The 13,433-nt window shown below is 41.6% G+C and overlaps 1 protein-coding gene across 1 annotated transcript; it reads right to left on the bottom strand.

Moving 5' to 3' along the window:
* Window positions 1-6,972: 6,972 nt before the first annotated feature.
* LOC122047313 (probable proline transporter 2) lies at window positions 6,973-13,274 on the bottom strand. Its single transcript, XM_042608500.1, has 7 exons — window positions 12,939-13,274; window positions 11,641-11,865; window positions 11,341-11,435; window positions 10,960-11,149; window positions 8,962-9,086; window positions 7,777-7,992; window positions 6,973-7,484 (listed from the first exon to the last, which is right to left on the bottom strand). The coding sequence occupies exons 1-7, from the start codon at window positions 13,027-13,029 to the stop codon at window positions 7,104-7,106; spliced, it is 1,323 nt and encodes a 440-aa protein (XP_042464434.1). The 5' UTR covers window positions 13,030-13,274; the 3' UTR covers window positions 6,973-7,103.
* Window positions 13,275-13,433: the final 159 nt, after the last annotated feature.

Raw genomic sequence — 13,433 nt, 5'->3', positions numbered from 1 at the left:
TCTCCGTTGGATTTGACTCGAGTCCATATTTGACTTTAACTTGATCTTCTAGCTCCATCGACGTCTCGTGAAGCTTGATCAACTGGGTCCACAGCTCATATGCATTCTTGTACTTTTCTAATCTGCATAAAATATTGTTAGGTAAAACATTACAAATAATGTTACTTACCTTTTTGTTCAGTTCCGAGTTTTGAGAAGGTTTCCTCAAAATTAGCATATAATCGATGTCTACGCTTCCTAAGAAGCATTCCATTAATCGCTTCTAGTAGTTGAAGTCTTCATGATCGTATGGTGGTGGTTCGCAGGGGTTCCGTCCTTCTTGAAGAGTCATTATTCTTGCACACAGAGAAACAGAAAAAAAATCCCAAGACTTGGTCTTGGATTAGCAGTGCTGAAAATAATATTTCACTATTTTCGGAAAAAATAATAAAATATTAATAAAATATTTGAAAAAATATTATTTCAAAATTTTGAAAATGTAATATTTTTTAAATACTAAATAATGGTGAAAAGATGGCGATGTATTTTTCAAAAACCGTTTTGGAGGGAAAAAAATGAAAGGCGTAAGGTTTTATTTAAAAGACAAACAATATCTAATTTTTTTCTTTAGAACGACCCCCCCTTTGCTTGATTGGTGGTTGCACTAAATCAGAGCGGTACCTGCTCTGATACCACTTGTTGGATCGTGAAACGTCGATAGAGGGGGGGTGAATATCGATTCAAAAAAATCACGTTAATAAGAGTTAAGCGCAGCGGAATAAAAAACTTAGGCAAACTGAACAAGGTGTTTTTTACTTCGTTCGGAGCCTGTGACGACTCCTACTCGAAGGCCCGTACTCCTTGAGTACTTTCGTTGGGTCATTCACTAGCAATTCGAAATACTATTACAAATTAAGGTACATAAATGCTAATGGAAATAAAGTGATACCGACAAGAAAGTTAACCAAAGAAGAAGGAGCACTTTGTCGGAGCTTTGTTAGCGTCGCAGGAGCGTAGAGCAGCAGAGCAAGCAAACGAAGAGTTCTCAGTTGTTTTCAAGCTCTACCCTCGCCCCTTCTTTTATATGAAGCTCAGGGCGCCCTGGATCCCTTCCAGGCGCCCTGGTGAGACGTGGCAGATCCAACCAGTGAGCTCCACGTGGCGACGACTCGGCCTGGATAAAATTCACCTCCGGGCGCCCGGACCTCCTATTTCCAGAAACTTCCTTTCCTGCAAAACAGAGTTAGTCCGAGGCAAATATATATTTTGCAAAACAGATTGTTAGCACAACTAAAGTAATATGATTTAACAAGAAAAGAGTATAACTTAGATTCCGTCTTTCCGAGACCGGAATCTAGTCACGATATCGACTTAGATGTCCGAAATGGATCTAAGCCGGATCGACGCCTAATGTTCTCTTCCCGGGAACGCGTCCTCGCAGTCACTCCCCTCCAGTGACTTACCTGCCAGACGTCCGGTCAGCCTGTCGACCCGTCTGGACTTCGTGCCAGCTATCTGGTCAGCCCGTCAACCTAGCTGGACTTCGTGCTTAAGCGTCTGGTCAGCCCGTCGACCCGCTTGGATTTCGTGCCAGCTATCCAGTCAGCCCGTCGACCTAGCTGGGCTTCGTGCCAGACATCCGGTCAGCCCGACGACCTGTCTGGACTTCTCCTGCACACTCGATCAGAGTGTTAGACAACAACAAGCTAACTTAACCTGATTTATCATTCATCAAAACCTGGGTTAAATCGTTAGTGCAAACCGCACCAACAAGAAAGTCCCGATAAGGAGCCAGGCAATTGGAAAGTCCAAGTGTGATCTTGGCACAGGTTGAAAGTCCAAGCATGTGGTATTGGCAAGGTAAGTCCTAATGTGACTTGGCAAGGAGAACTCGATAACTAGGATAAGGCCGAAGGAAGCTCTTGAAGACAAGGCGTGAAGGATGGGGAGATATCCGAGGGATCAAGGCTGATGGAGGAGGCTAGAAGGCTAGTTCGAGGTTAGTTGAGTGTGGTGGTATAATCTGACAACTAGGATGAGGTCGAAGGAAGCTCCTGAAGGCAAAGCATGAAGGATGGAAAATATCCGAGAGACGCAAGACTGATGGAGGAGGCTAGAAGGATAGTTCGAGGTTAGTCGGGTGTGGCCAAGTTCTAGGCATGAAGACCCAACAGGTCACGGTTGACCGGGAGTTGGGTTTGGAACTTAGGACTTGAGTTTGAGTCAAGTTCTGAGTGTTCAATCGATCGGGCGATCAATTGAACAGGGTCCAATCGATCGGTCGATCGATTGGACTGTGCTGCAAGTGTGGGATGGTCCCAATCGATCGGTCGATCGATTGAGAGCATTATTCGCGAGCACGGAGGCCTTCTCAATCGATTGGGCGATCGATTGGGAGCTGTCAATCAATCGGTCGATCGATTGGGCAACAGAAGCTCTCGCGCGGACACAAGAACACAGAAAGGTTCTGAATCGATCGGCCGATCGATTCAGGCAGTCTCAATCGATCGGTCAATCGATTGGGAAGTGACCGTTGCGCAGGTTGCAGGCGATGGATGGCTGGGATTGCCGGGTGCTGATGTGGCAATCGATTGGGGATGAATTGGATCGATTGGGAGCACTGTTTAAAGCCTTGGCGGAGTGTTTTCTCCGTAGTTCTTTGCGATCTTTCTTCCTGCGAGTTTGCTGTGATCTTCTGCGACTTTCTCCGATCTTCACCGCTAGTTCTTGAAGGCTCTTGAGAGTGTTCTCTCAAGGTTCAAAAGGCAACAACAAGCACAAATAAGCAAGAAGAGAGTGTATTCATTTGTATTTGTATTTCTCTTTCTTGTGTGAGTGTTGTGTTGTAGTGTGAGTTTGTACAAGGCTTCTCCGCCTTCGGTTGCGACTGAGAAGGAGAGTTTTCATAGTGGAGATAGCGTGTCGTGTGTGGATCCTTGGATTAGTCACCTCATCTTGAGGTGGATACCAAGTAAATCCTAGTTGTTAGCGTTGTGAGTGTTTTTTTCTTTGTATTCCGCTGCACATTATCAAGACGAAGTAAACCGACGCAAGCACGACGAACTGCTATTCCCCCCCCCCCCCCCCCTCTAGCGGCCATATCGGTCCCAACACTTGACACATATGCAGGAATAAGGGCTTCTTCAAGTCCTTGAAGAAAATTGAAGTTCCAAACTCCGTTGTCTTCATAGGAAACTCCTCAACAATACCCATCTAGGGCATAGGGGAGATGGATCTAAAATTTACTTTAGGAAAAATTGTAACTTTAATTAATGTGTTGTTTGTTCCCGAAGTTAAGAAAACTCTTGCATCGAATAGTCTTTTGAACAAGTTTGGGTTCAAACTAATTTTTGAGGCTAATAAGTTTATGATTTCCAAGGGTGGGATATCAATTGGGAAGGGTTATCTTTATAATGACATGTTTAAGATAAATGTTATGCCTAACGCATTCTTTGTTTACTTGATTGAGTCTTCAACTGTTTTATGACATTCTAGATTAAGCAATGTTTATTAAAAATATATATATGACATGATTAAATTAGATCTTTCATCAGCAGTGAGGCTTTGCATCGCCTCCTCAAATATCACCTCCTCAGAACATGAGGCAATTCCAAGCTCTGTGATGAATGACAGTGAGTTTCTCAGAGGAAACATTTTAAGCACAGCAGTGTTGTCCACACATAATTTACGCAAAGATGACAAGGTCCCTGCTTGCTCATCTTCTACATCCAACTGAACCAGCTTAGGACATCCTACGATCTTCAATTGCTCGAGGGATTTAAGGAGTCCTAAGCACTCCATCCGTCTCAACTCATCACAGTAAGAGATGAACAACCATCGCAGTTCTACCAATTGAACTAGAGGAATAGATGTTATGTGCGTGCAATCGCTTATTGTCAATTCAGTAACTAAACAAAGATTGTGCAAACAGTCGAGCAAAAGTTTTGCATATTCGCCAGAGTCGCTCATTTCCTATACCTTGAGTGAGGGCAGTAGAAGGCGGTCACCTTCCTCGTCATCTTCCGTTTCGCTATTTAATATGAGCTCGGGACAGTCTCTTATTATCAACGTTTCTAGGGAAGGAGGGAAGGGAGGTAATCTCTTTAGTTTAGGACAACTTATGACACCAAGTTCACGCATGCAGGGAAATAGATCTTTGCCATCGGTCCAAGACCACTCGTCAAATGCCAGCAATTGAATAACTTAAGCATTTCCAACTTGGGAAAACACTTGCCTTCAAATTCATGACTCAGTCATTTCAAAGCAGGCATGTTGTCCATGCGAAGTTCAATTGCAAACGTTGACCAATAAATGGCAGATCGTCATCCCATCCGTTGCAATTTACTAATTCAAGCTTTTTCAAATTAGATAGAACTTTTGACATCAACCAACTAGGTGACCTACCTCCATTATACCCTTTAATTTTCAATATTTCAAGCGATTCATATTGATCCTCTCCGAGAGTCCAGGCGATGGAGGCTGAGGATGTGGCGGTCACGTTAACTAGGCGTAGACTCCAAATGACGTAGACCTGTAACCATAAAACGTCAGTGTCAGGCCAGGAAGGGATTCCCTGGCGTTAACCCTCCGACGCTCAAGTAAGTCTCCGGTGAAATGGAAACAAGGAAACGAAGACGAGGAATGAGAGTAGCAGAATAACAGGGATACAGTGAAGATTATGCATACTTCCGTCGAAGCTTGAGAGTCCTTATAGAGGACTCCCAGGGAGCGTGTGCATGCATCTCGAGGTGCGCACGCTTCTCAAAGTATATCCTGAAAATTAAAGACGTGTCAGGAAAGTGTCCCCGACATCATACCTTAATGACCCGAGCATATCTTTAACATGACAGTGAAAGTTTTCGTCGTACGATCCTCTGCCTATCCATGCCGCCAACCATGCCGTCTGTCGGTGGCGCGAGTTCTCACGAGGATATCGGTTGATCCTCCTTTTGTCTGTTAGTGTGCCGAGTGGGATGGCCGCTCGACCAGCCCTTGGCCGTTCGGGTGCTCTAGCCCTTCGGCCGAGCGGAGAGGTCAATCGACCAACCTCCCATTGTCCGGGCTCTGCTGTTATGCCGGGCGAAGGGGATGTGTCTGAATGTAGTATGCTCGGTCGTTACTATTTCGCCGATGTGAGTCTGAGCAGGCTGGCTGCTCGGCGCATACCTTGTCTATTTGAGCGCCGGAAACTCGGTGCATGACCGAGCTGTACTAACATCTGCTTCATGTAGGCTCGGCAATTCTTCCTCCCAGTCGGAAAAGAGGGTTGCCCGACCGGACGATAATACTAGGGGTGTTGATCAGTTTGATTTTGACCTCCATTATGTCATTGACCCTTCTGCTGAGCAGGCCCCACCTTACCGCTGAATCACATGCCTTCCCCTCAAGTCTAGTTGAAGGAAGCTATAAGTCCGACTGACTGGATGAGTAGTCTGAGTCGGATTGGCCAATCAGCCGGATGCTGGTCTAGACTCTGATCGGCTTATCGAAGAGTGTCGGACGGCTTTGGGAATGCTCTTTGAGGTTGGTCGGCGCTCCGTCTATTTGTACTTCAAGAAATTCACTTTGTATCCTTGGTTGAGAGCGGTCAACGCTGACATCATCTGGATCCCCCTGGAATTCATGCAAATCATCTTCATTAAAGCCGAGCACGCGCCCACGCTCACGCCTGTTAATGGCGTTCATTCAATGTTGCCTTATAGGCGTGTGCCACGTGTCACTACCATCGTCACAGCACGGCCAAAGCGACAGACGTTGATGTGACGTTTGGCGGTTTGAATTCAACGGCTGGATTTGCACTCCGACTTCCATGACTTGGATCGGACGGTTCCGGTCGACCGAGCTCAAGCTTTATAAAGCCACGGTGCCGGCTTCTTCCTCTTGCATTTTCTGCGAAGGCTGTCAGCGAGTTCTTGTGCAGTCGGTGCTCCGGTGACGCTCCACTCCTATTTTCGACGACATTTTCTTCTCCTGTAAGCTCTCCCATTCCTTCCCTTCTCCAATCGCTCGCAACCCTCTTCGTTCCTTGTAGTTTTCCTAGTGTTCGTTTTGCGTTTCATGCTTATTGCTCCGTTAAACTTCCGTCGAACCTCTTGTTTTTCATTTTTCGATGATGGCGAGCTCTTCCCAGCCGTCGGACCCCTCGCATGGGCTTTAGTATTCTACTATGGAGACTAGGTTCGATACGGGCGATGCTGAAAGCCTTAACCGCCTGCAAGTTCTGATTAAGGAAGTCAAGCACTATGATAGTAACGTTCAGGACGTAATGACGATTGAGAATTTATAGAAAAAAATCTCAAAAAGTGAAGTGAAAAATTTGACTAACTTTAATTTTTCTAATCAAATCGGAACATTTGTTCTAATTCCGCTTCATCCAATGTTGTATCTAATCAAATCCTTCATAACTTAGCAATTATGACACTTATTCTCTAATTTGTGAAAATGTCTGTAATTAATTTTCTCCTCTACTAATCAAAATGCAAGGGATAGAATTATTTTTGGATAATACTCATGAAAAATTGAGGGTAAAATGGGATGTCGCGCATTCTACTGTGGTTGAGACGGTATTTGCCCGGTTCCGCGGCGGCCGGATGGGCCACCGAGACCCTTGCAGCAGCAGAAGCTTCATCCGCTGTTCCACCTCCTTCCTGCTGCTGTTCATTGTAAGCCGGTGCCTCGTGCTTGTGCCCTTCGTCGCATGCATCGCTGACGGCAAGGAAGGTGGCACTCCGCGTCGCGGCGATCATTGTCGCCAGAAGATATGCTCGGGCGGCGATCGATTGACGACGAGGAACCGAGGAAGAGAAGCCGTTGTATTTATAAAGAATATTATTGCACAACAGAATGTAGTTACACACGGCATTCGATAACGAGTTCACGTCAAAAGGAATGGGTATGGACATGTGGCGTCCATGAAAAAGTAAATTCAAGTTAGATAAAGGGCAGCCGATATGTTTGGTAGCACCAAAAGGAACAATATGTTTGGCTCCAATATATGCAAGTGCAACATAAGATTTATCAAGCATATGGCAATCAAGATCTGTTTTATTCTTACATGACCCGGGCTGATCAGTAGTAAGGAACTCAAACACAACTTGTATAGTTGATGAATCAAAGTGGTAAACTCAGAGATCTGCAAAGAGATGATATGTTTTGGAATCAATAACAATGAACCTTAGAGCTGCAATTGCCGCAGCGACAGCTAAGCCGCTAAACACAATGACATTTAGCCAATGCCAAGCCTTTTGAGGTATGGAGAGTTTGCTCTTCTTGATCTTCAGGTACATGTGGTTTGCAAGAACGAACGTGAGTGGGTATGTGCTCAGAGCACCAGTGAGGCTCATGAAGTCTCCGATAAAAGGAAGCAGAGCAGCCACGAAAGTGCTTACAGTGAGGTAGCCCCCTCTCACTAGGACTCGAAAAGAAAGGTTGTAGAAGGAGAAGGCATTCCCCTTCCCTCTTCCATACTTTGTGTCCAAGAACTCGTACATCGGACTTGCAAATATCTGACAAAAAAACTCTCAGTTAGCAGCTGCCAAGTAGAAATGGAAGGATCTAACCATAAATTCAGTTAAGAAAATGTCATGAATTTTTTGAGTCTGCAAATTGATGATGGCTGAGGTAAACAGAACAAAGGACTAATCAGTTTATCTATAATATCATTATCAAGATGCCATTAACAGACATCTAGATTGCTCGTTAACGTTTAGAGACCTCCTTGACAATCATCAACAGCAAAACTATCAAATGCAAGTGAACTAAAAAATAAAAGAACATAATTAAGTTTGAGTGAAGTACATGCAAGGCAATAACTGTCTGAAGAAAGGCTGCAATGTTTGCAATTGCCTTCAACCAACTTGGGCCGTTGACACTATTTAGTAGATATGTCGATGTAGACGATCCATAAGCCCAGTAGCCCATGAAAACAACAGCATATAGTGGCAAGCCACCGAGTACAAACTGAAACCAAAGAGCTTTCTCCATATTTCTGATGACAGGAGGTCTTATTGTTGCCTGACATAAAAATGTCAGAATCAGTGAGAAAAGTAATTCCAAAGCATACATGCACAATAGAGCAAGCATGAGAGAATTCTACCTCTGAAAATAAGGCTAATATTTTTATGAAAAATAACCCCAACAAATTGTGTAAGGGAACTTCTAGAACAACAAAAGAATCAAGGTTAAGTAGTGTTATTGTTATTGAATTCACAGGAAAAGCCGCGAACACCTACAAATCTAGGCCATTGCCATCCTCACAGGACAACAGCGGGTAACAATCACACATGTATGAACATGGCAACTTGCATCCAATTCTGGAGGACGGTATATCAAATAAACATTTTCATGCCTAGCATAGGAAATATCCATCAAAGAATTGCCAGAACAAACAACAACAGGTCATGAGTGCTGATTATATGGAGTTGGCTACATAAATTTTATTCCATCATTGAGTTAGCCCTACTGTTATATTTGTTGCACAACATTCCGTTTTGATTGTTTCATCTCATCAAATCAGAAGAAAGAACTGTAGAACCACATATGTGAATTAAAAGTAAGAAATACGTGGAACACATGAAGCAAGGCCAAAACACCAATGAAACTTGCATCATATCATCATTAAGTTGTTAGGTTGTTTTAGCCCCAATTATTTGAGACAATATATATAACAGTATAACACCCTTCATTCATGTATTCATTAACTGTTGCCAACTAGCCATCCTTAGCCCTTTTGTTTTCTTCAAGAATCTATCCCAAACATACGCTAACTCAAGTATGATTTTCCAATTCAGCAAATAGACAATTATTAAAAGAAATAATCTGCTTAGTTCTAAACAAAATGGTGGGCAAGGGTATTATGTTTCAGCAATTTTCAGCTCCAACCACCCAGACTTTCGTGATGAGAAATACATGAAACTTTGACTCCAAATATGTATACTGTTTACCTGTTCTTAATGCATGAGATGTACAGCTCGAATCACTCACCTGAATCTCTGGAAGCATGCCTGTGTTGTAAGCAAAAACAAGACTGGCAGCACCACCAATAAAACTGAAAATTTTGTTGGTATGTGATCCTGGAATGCTGTAATCTCGAGCAGGAGAATTAATTCCTGTTACGAGAAAATATATGAATAATCAATAAACTATACCTTTAGACGGTTTATTTTGACACAAATTGCTGGTGCAGAATAGAAGCAGAAATTATATGGATTATAGCTCTCCTCTAAACTTTATGAAACTATGCCTAAGTGGAAAAAGGAGAAAAAGTGAAAAAAATATATCACTACGTAGGTGCTTTCTGGATCTGATTCTTTTATCAAAGACAAAGGATGACATAAATATATATCAAGCGCAGCAAACTTCAATCATTAGGAATCAAATAACTACTTATATTCATTGCATATGATAATAATTAAGAACCCCCAAGAATGCATGAAGTCATCATTTTTTTGTTTTCATTGAACTTTGTTGGAATCAGTATTTCATTCTAGGAAAAAAAATAATTATATGGTTAAAAGATGAATGACAATTCCTCTTTTAAAAAATAATTATTTTCATACAATAATAAATGAATTTTGGCAGCAAACTTCCATGAATGTTAGCAGTCATTATTATTATTATTTTTTTTGTTTAGTTACACTTTCATGGAATCAGTATTTCATGCTAGAAAATATTTTCCGTGTAAAAAGGTAATCTGCATGCATTTTCACAATCCAGAGATAATGAATTCTTGGTGATCAACATTATGCTTTCTGCAAAAAGAAGCATAAAAAGGAGACTAAAAAATTTTAGGAGTTTGCAAAAAAAGCTTCTAAATCTTTTGATCCTCAGCAAACTATCATCTACTGCTGATATGTGTCCTAAATTACTATTCGTAGTCTTTGAGCATGTTCATTCTATCTTAATCCATTTTTCTCCTTGTATCCTCCATCTGGGCTAAAATCTAATGGTCTCAGACAGTAGTTTTTAAAATTTAGTATTTTCTCCAAACACCGTTTTTTTATCTTTTCATATCTCTAATATACTGACTTTTGGATATGCAGTTTTCTAACTTTTACAACACAAACAATCTTTTCTTGTATCATGACAACAAAGTATCTCCAGAGCATGTTAAATGCAAATCTATTCCCCATTCGGGACATTCGGGACGGCAGTCACAAGGTCAAACCTCTCCCAATAGAGTCATTATATAGATGCAAATTGTCCCCTAGGGACGGTCTAGTGGCTAGCACATGAGGTGTTGCCACCATAAGGTCTGGGGTTCGAATCTCGGCAAAGCCAAGGTAAATGCCTCCTTTATGTGCTAGTCACTATTCCAAAGGCTAGTAGTCGCCCGTGATTTATCTTCTCCGTGTTGGCCGGGCCGGGTTGGCGGGGGCGCTATGGGCGAGCGTATTCGCCTTTTGCCACCATTATACGGATGCAAATTTCTGACCTTTGGCCAAAAGGCATTCAGATTTATCTCACTGACCGCTAAGGCCAAGCAATTATTGGTAACTCACTTACCATAAAGAATGGTTGACAGTATTAAAACCTCAAAAAACCCTATTAGCCTAAGGGGCACATGAGAGTAGTGACTCCAATAGCTCATTTCCATTATAACCCGTCAAACTCATTTTTCAACCCATGCCAATCCAACTATTTGAAATTAGCTACATGAATATCAGCCTTTGTTGAACACTATAAATGGATATAAATATTATTTAGTTAATGTGGAATAAGAGATTAAAAAAATTTACATCATGAGTAACTTGATAGATCACAGGCTATGATGTTTGCAATTGGGTCATAAACTATAGCTCCTAATTATCGACAGATATTCATGGTGCCTTTTGTAATAGTCTCTTCTGTTCACGCCCAAGTAATACAAATGTAATTCTTGAGAGTATTCTCTTTATTTCAATGTAGAAGGGGACCTAGAGAGATTTAAGATAATAGAGGCAGTTAATGGAAGCTTGAACAGGTCAAGGTAGATAGCAGTACCATCCCTAAGAGAAAGCACAAAAGCAACAATGATATAAATCAAGCTCAAGAATGTTGAAAAGCCCAGCCAAACTCCAAGAGCTGATAAATGTGGTATGCCAAAGGCAAAGAATGCACAAACCAACCCAGCGATGATTATACAGTAGGGTAGCTTCAAAACACCATCATCCCTGTAAAGCACGTAAGTAGCCTGCAGAATGAATAAAGGAGGTCAAAACAAGGAGGTATGCAAAAGACCAACACTCAAATAAAATAGGAAGTTGTGTTTCTAAAGAATCTAATATCTAAACCCTTAACATGAACCATAGAAAATACTGGAGAAACTATTGTACCATAATGAATTTAACACTGATCAACAAGATCGAGACAAACATATCTCACCTTTAAAGCTTGCCCAGCCATAATGATATATCCAGTGTTGATCATGAAAAGGTTAACATATTGCAACGCCCATGTAAGATAATAAGCTTTCCTACCTGCCATATGCCGCCCAAAAAAAGAGATAAACTAAACTTCAGGAAATTTACACCACCATCCAAGCAAAAAGTACAAGTTATATAACTTGCATACAGAAATAGATAGGACACTCCACAATTTCTACACCAAAAACTGAACCATGGAAGTAATTGTCGTAATTTTTAGAATCAAGACAAAAACAATGCAAAAGGTTATTGTGATTACCGTATATATAACCAGAAAGATCTCTGTATCTGATATGACGCTTTCCACCAACCTCATGGAGACGGGCAACAAGAATATTAGCATAGAGGGACATTGCAGCTGCTAAAAGTAAACCAGTTGCACCAGCTACCCAACCTAATGGAACCATTATTGATCCAGAATAACCTAAGACGTAAGCACTATTTATTCCCGTAGTGAGCACAAATGCAACTTGGTACCAAGGATCTGAAATACAGCATAGATGCAAAAGGAGGAGGTTAGTTGTAACAATAAAGAAAGAACAGCATAATGTTGGAATAAAATTACAATCAACCTTGCATTTACTGACTGCAACACACTGCACAAATGATACTCTTGCAACTTTGAACAGCATTATGAGAGCATAAAGTTAGAATAACAGAAAGGTGTCTACTTTCCTTGGTTTTTTTAGGTGTATTGAAATTCCATTTTCATGCTCTTGTTTCAGAACAGGATCTCACTAAGAAACGGGAACTCCAATACCATTATTTCTTCTGTTTCCAGTTATCGGATGTAATAATTTAAAGACAAAAGTTTCTCAAACTTTTTGAACTCTTTTGTGCATCATTCATTTCTGGAATCTATTAGATTTATTTTACTTACTTCAGATTTCATCCTTCAAGAATAAATAAAAAAAGTTTGTTTGTCCTTTCCACAAATATTGATCGGGGTTTCCTTCTCATGTCATGCTTCTCTTACTACTTCCATCTATTTGTCTGTTTGTCTGGATATTGATTGCTAAATCTTTAAAAGAACGCCTTGACAACAACAAGAGAGACACTAGGGATGAATCTCCAACATATTAACCGCATCACAGGTATTAAGTTGTCTAGTTAGCTAATTGTTTATTTTATTTATCAAAAGATCAATAATTCAAATTTCACCAAGGGCAAAGAAAAATTTGAAATCAAGTTCAGCTATGCAGAATGCTGATACATGACGCAACCATCTAATGTTTTTCTTTCTAATACATGATCTGAGCTATAAAGTTGTAGAGGAAGTTACTTATAAAGTCATATCCTCTTTTAGAATCGTTGATCCAGATTAATTAAATCTACGGCAGACTGCTAAGAAGTACTGCTAACGTTGAGATACGAGGGTGTTTGTTCTGGGTTTCTTTCTAGCCTGAAGTCTTGCCTTATTCTTTCCTGAGATATTGACAGTTAATGATGAAGAAGAATGAAGAGTGTAGGATGCAATTTAGGGTAAAAGGTGATCATTTAGGGTAAGGAATGACATGAAAGAAACAACACAAACAAGTGTAAAAGGTGATCATTTACCGGTGCTAATCTGATGCGCCGTCTCGTCCGACACATCGATCCTTGCCTGGTCGTCATGCCGGCCGTTGTCCTCCTCGCCGGCGCCAACCATAATGGCTTGTTTTTCCGCCTCCTCTCCGCTGCCTCCCAATAGCAGCGGCGTCCCTCTTCGTCCTTCGTCCACACAAAAATGGGAAGAGGCTGTGGCGGCAGAGATAAAGAAGGCGGGTGTGGGATCCACCGCCAATCACGAATCCTTTAATGACGGTCCCCCACCGCCCGAAAACAAAGAAAGGAGCAAACCTTCCAAATCAAAGAGAATCAAAAAAACCCTAGAGGAAAGCGAAATGGAGGGAGCAAAAATAGGCAGGAACCAAATTCACATGCATTGGCGGATTGTTTTGCGGTGTGAGACTATGAGGTCGAATTGGATATGCAGTCGTTAGAAAAAAGTACGGCGGAGCGGCGAGCTTGCTATCTCCACTGGCATCCCTGCGGTGGTGACGACGCAGACCA

The sequence above is a fragment of the Zingiber officinale genome, chromosome 1B (genome assembly GCF_018446385.1).
Source record: "Zingiber officinale cultivar Zhangliang chromosome 1B, Zo_v1.1, whole genome shotgun sequence".
In the NCBI taxonomy this organism is placed as follows: Eukaryota; Viridiplantae; Streptophyta; class Magnoliopsida; order Zingiberales; family Zingiberaceae; genus Zingiber; species Zingiber officinale.
This window is presented reverse-complemented; position numbering and strand designations above follow the sequence as displayed.

Coding starts and splice junctions, on each gene's coding strand:
- LOC122047313 (XM_042608500.1), bottom strand. CDS start 13,029: ATGGTTGGCGCCGGCGAGGAGGACAACGGCCGGCATGACGACCAGGCA. Junction 11,436..11,640: donor TCTTTCTGGTTATATATACG/GTAATCACAATA, acceptor GGCATATGGCAG/GTAGGAAAGCTTATTATCTT. Junction 11,150..11,340: donor TGGCTGGGCAAGCTTTAAAG/GTGAGATATGTT, acceptor TTCATTCTGCAG/GCTACTTACGTGCTTTACAG.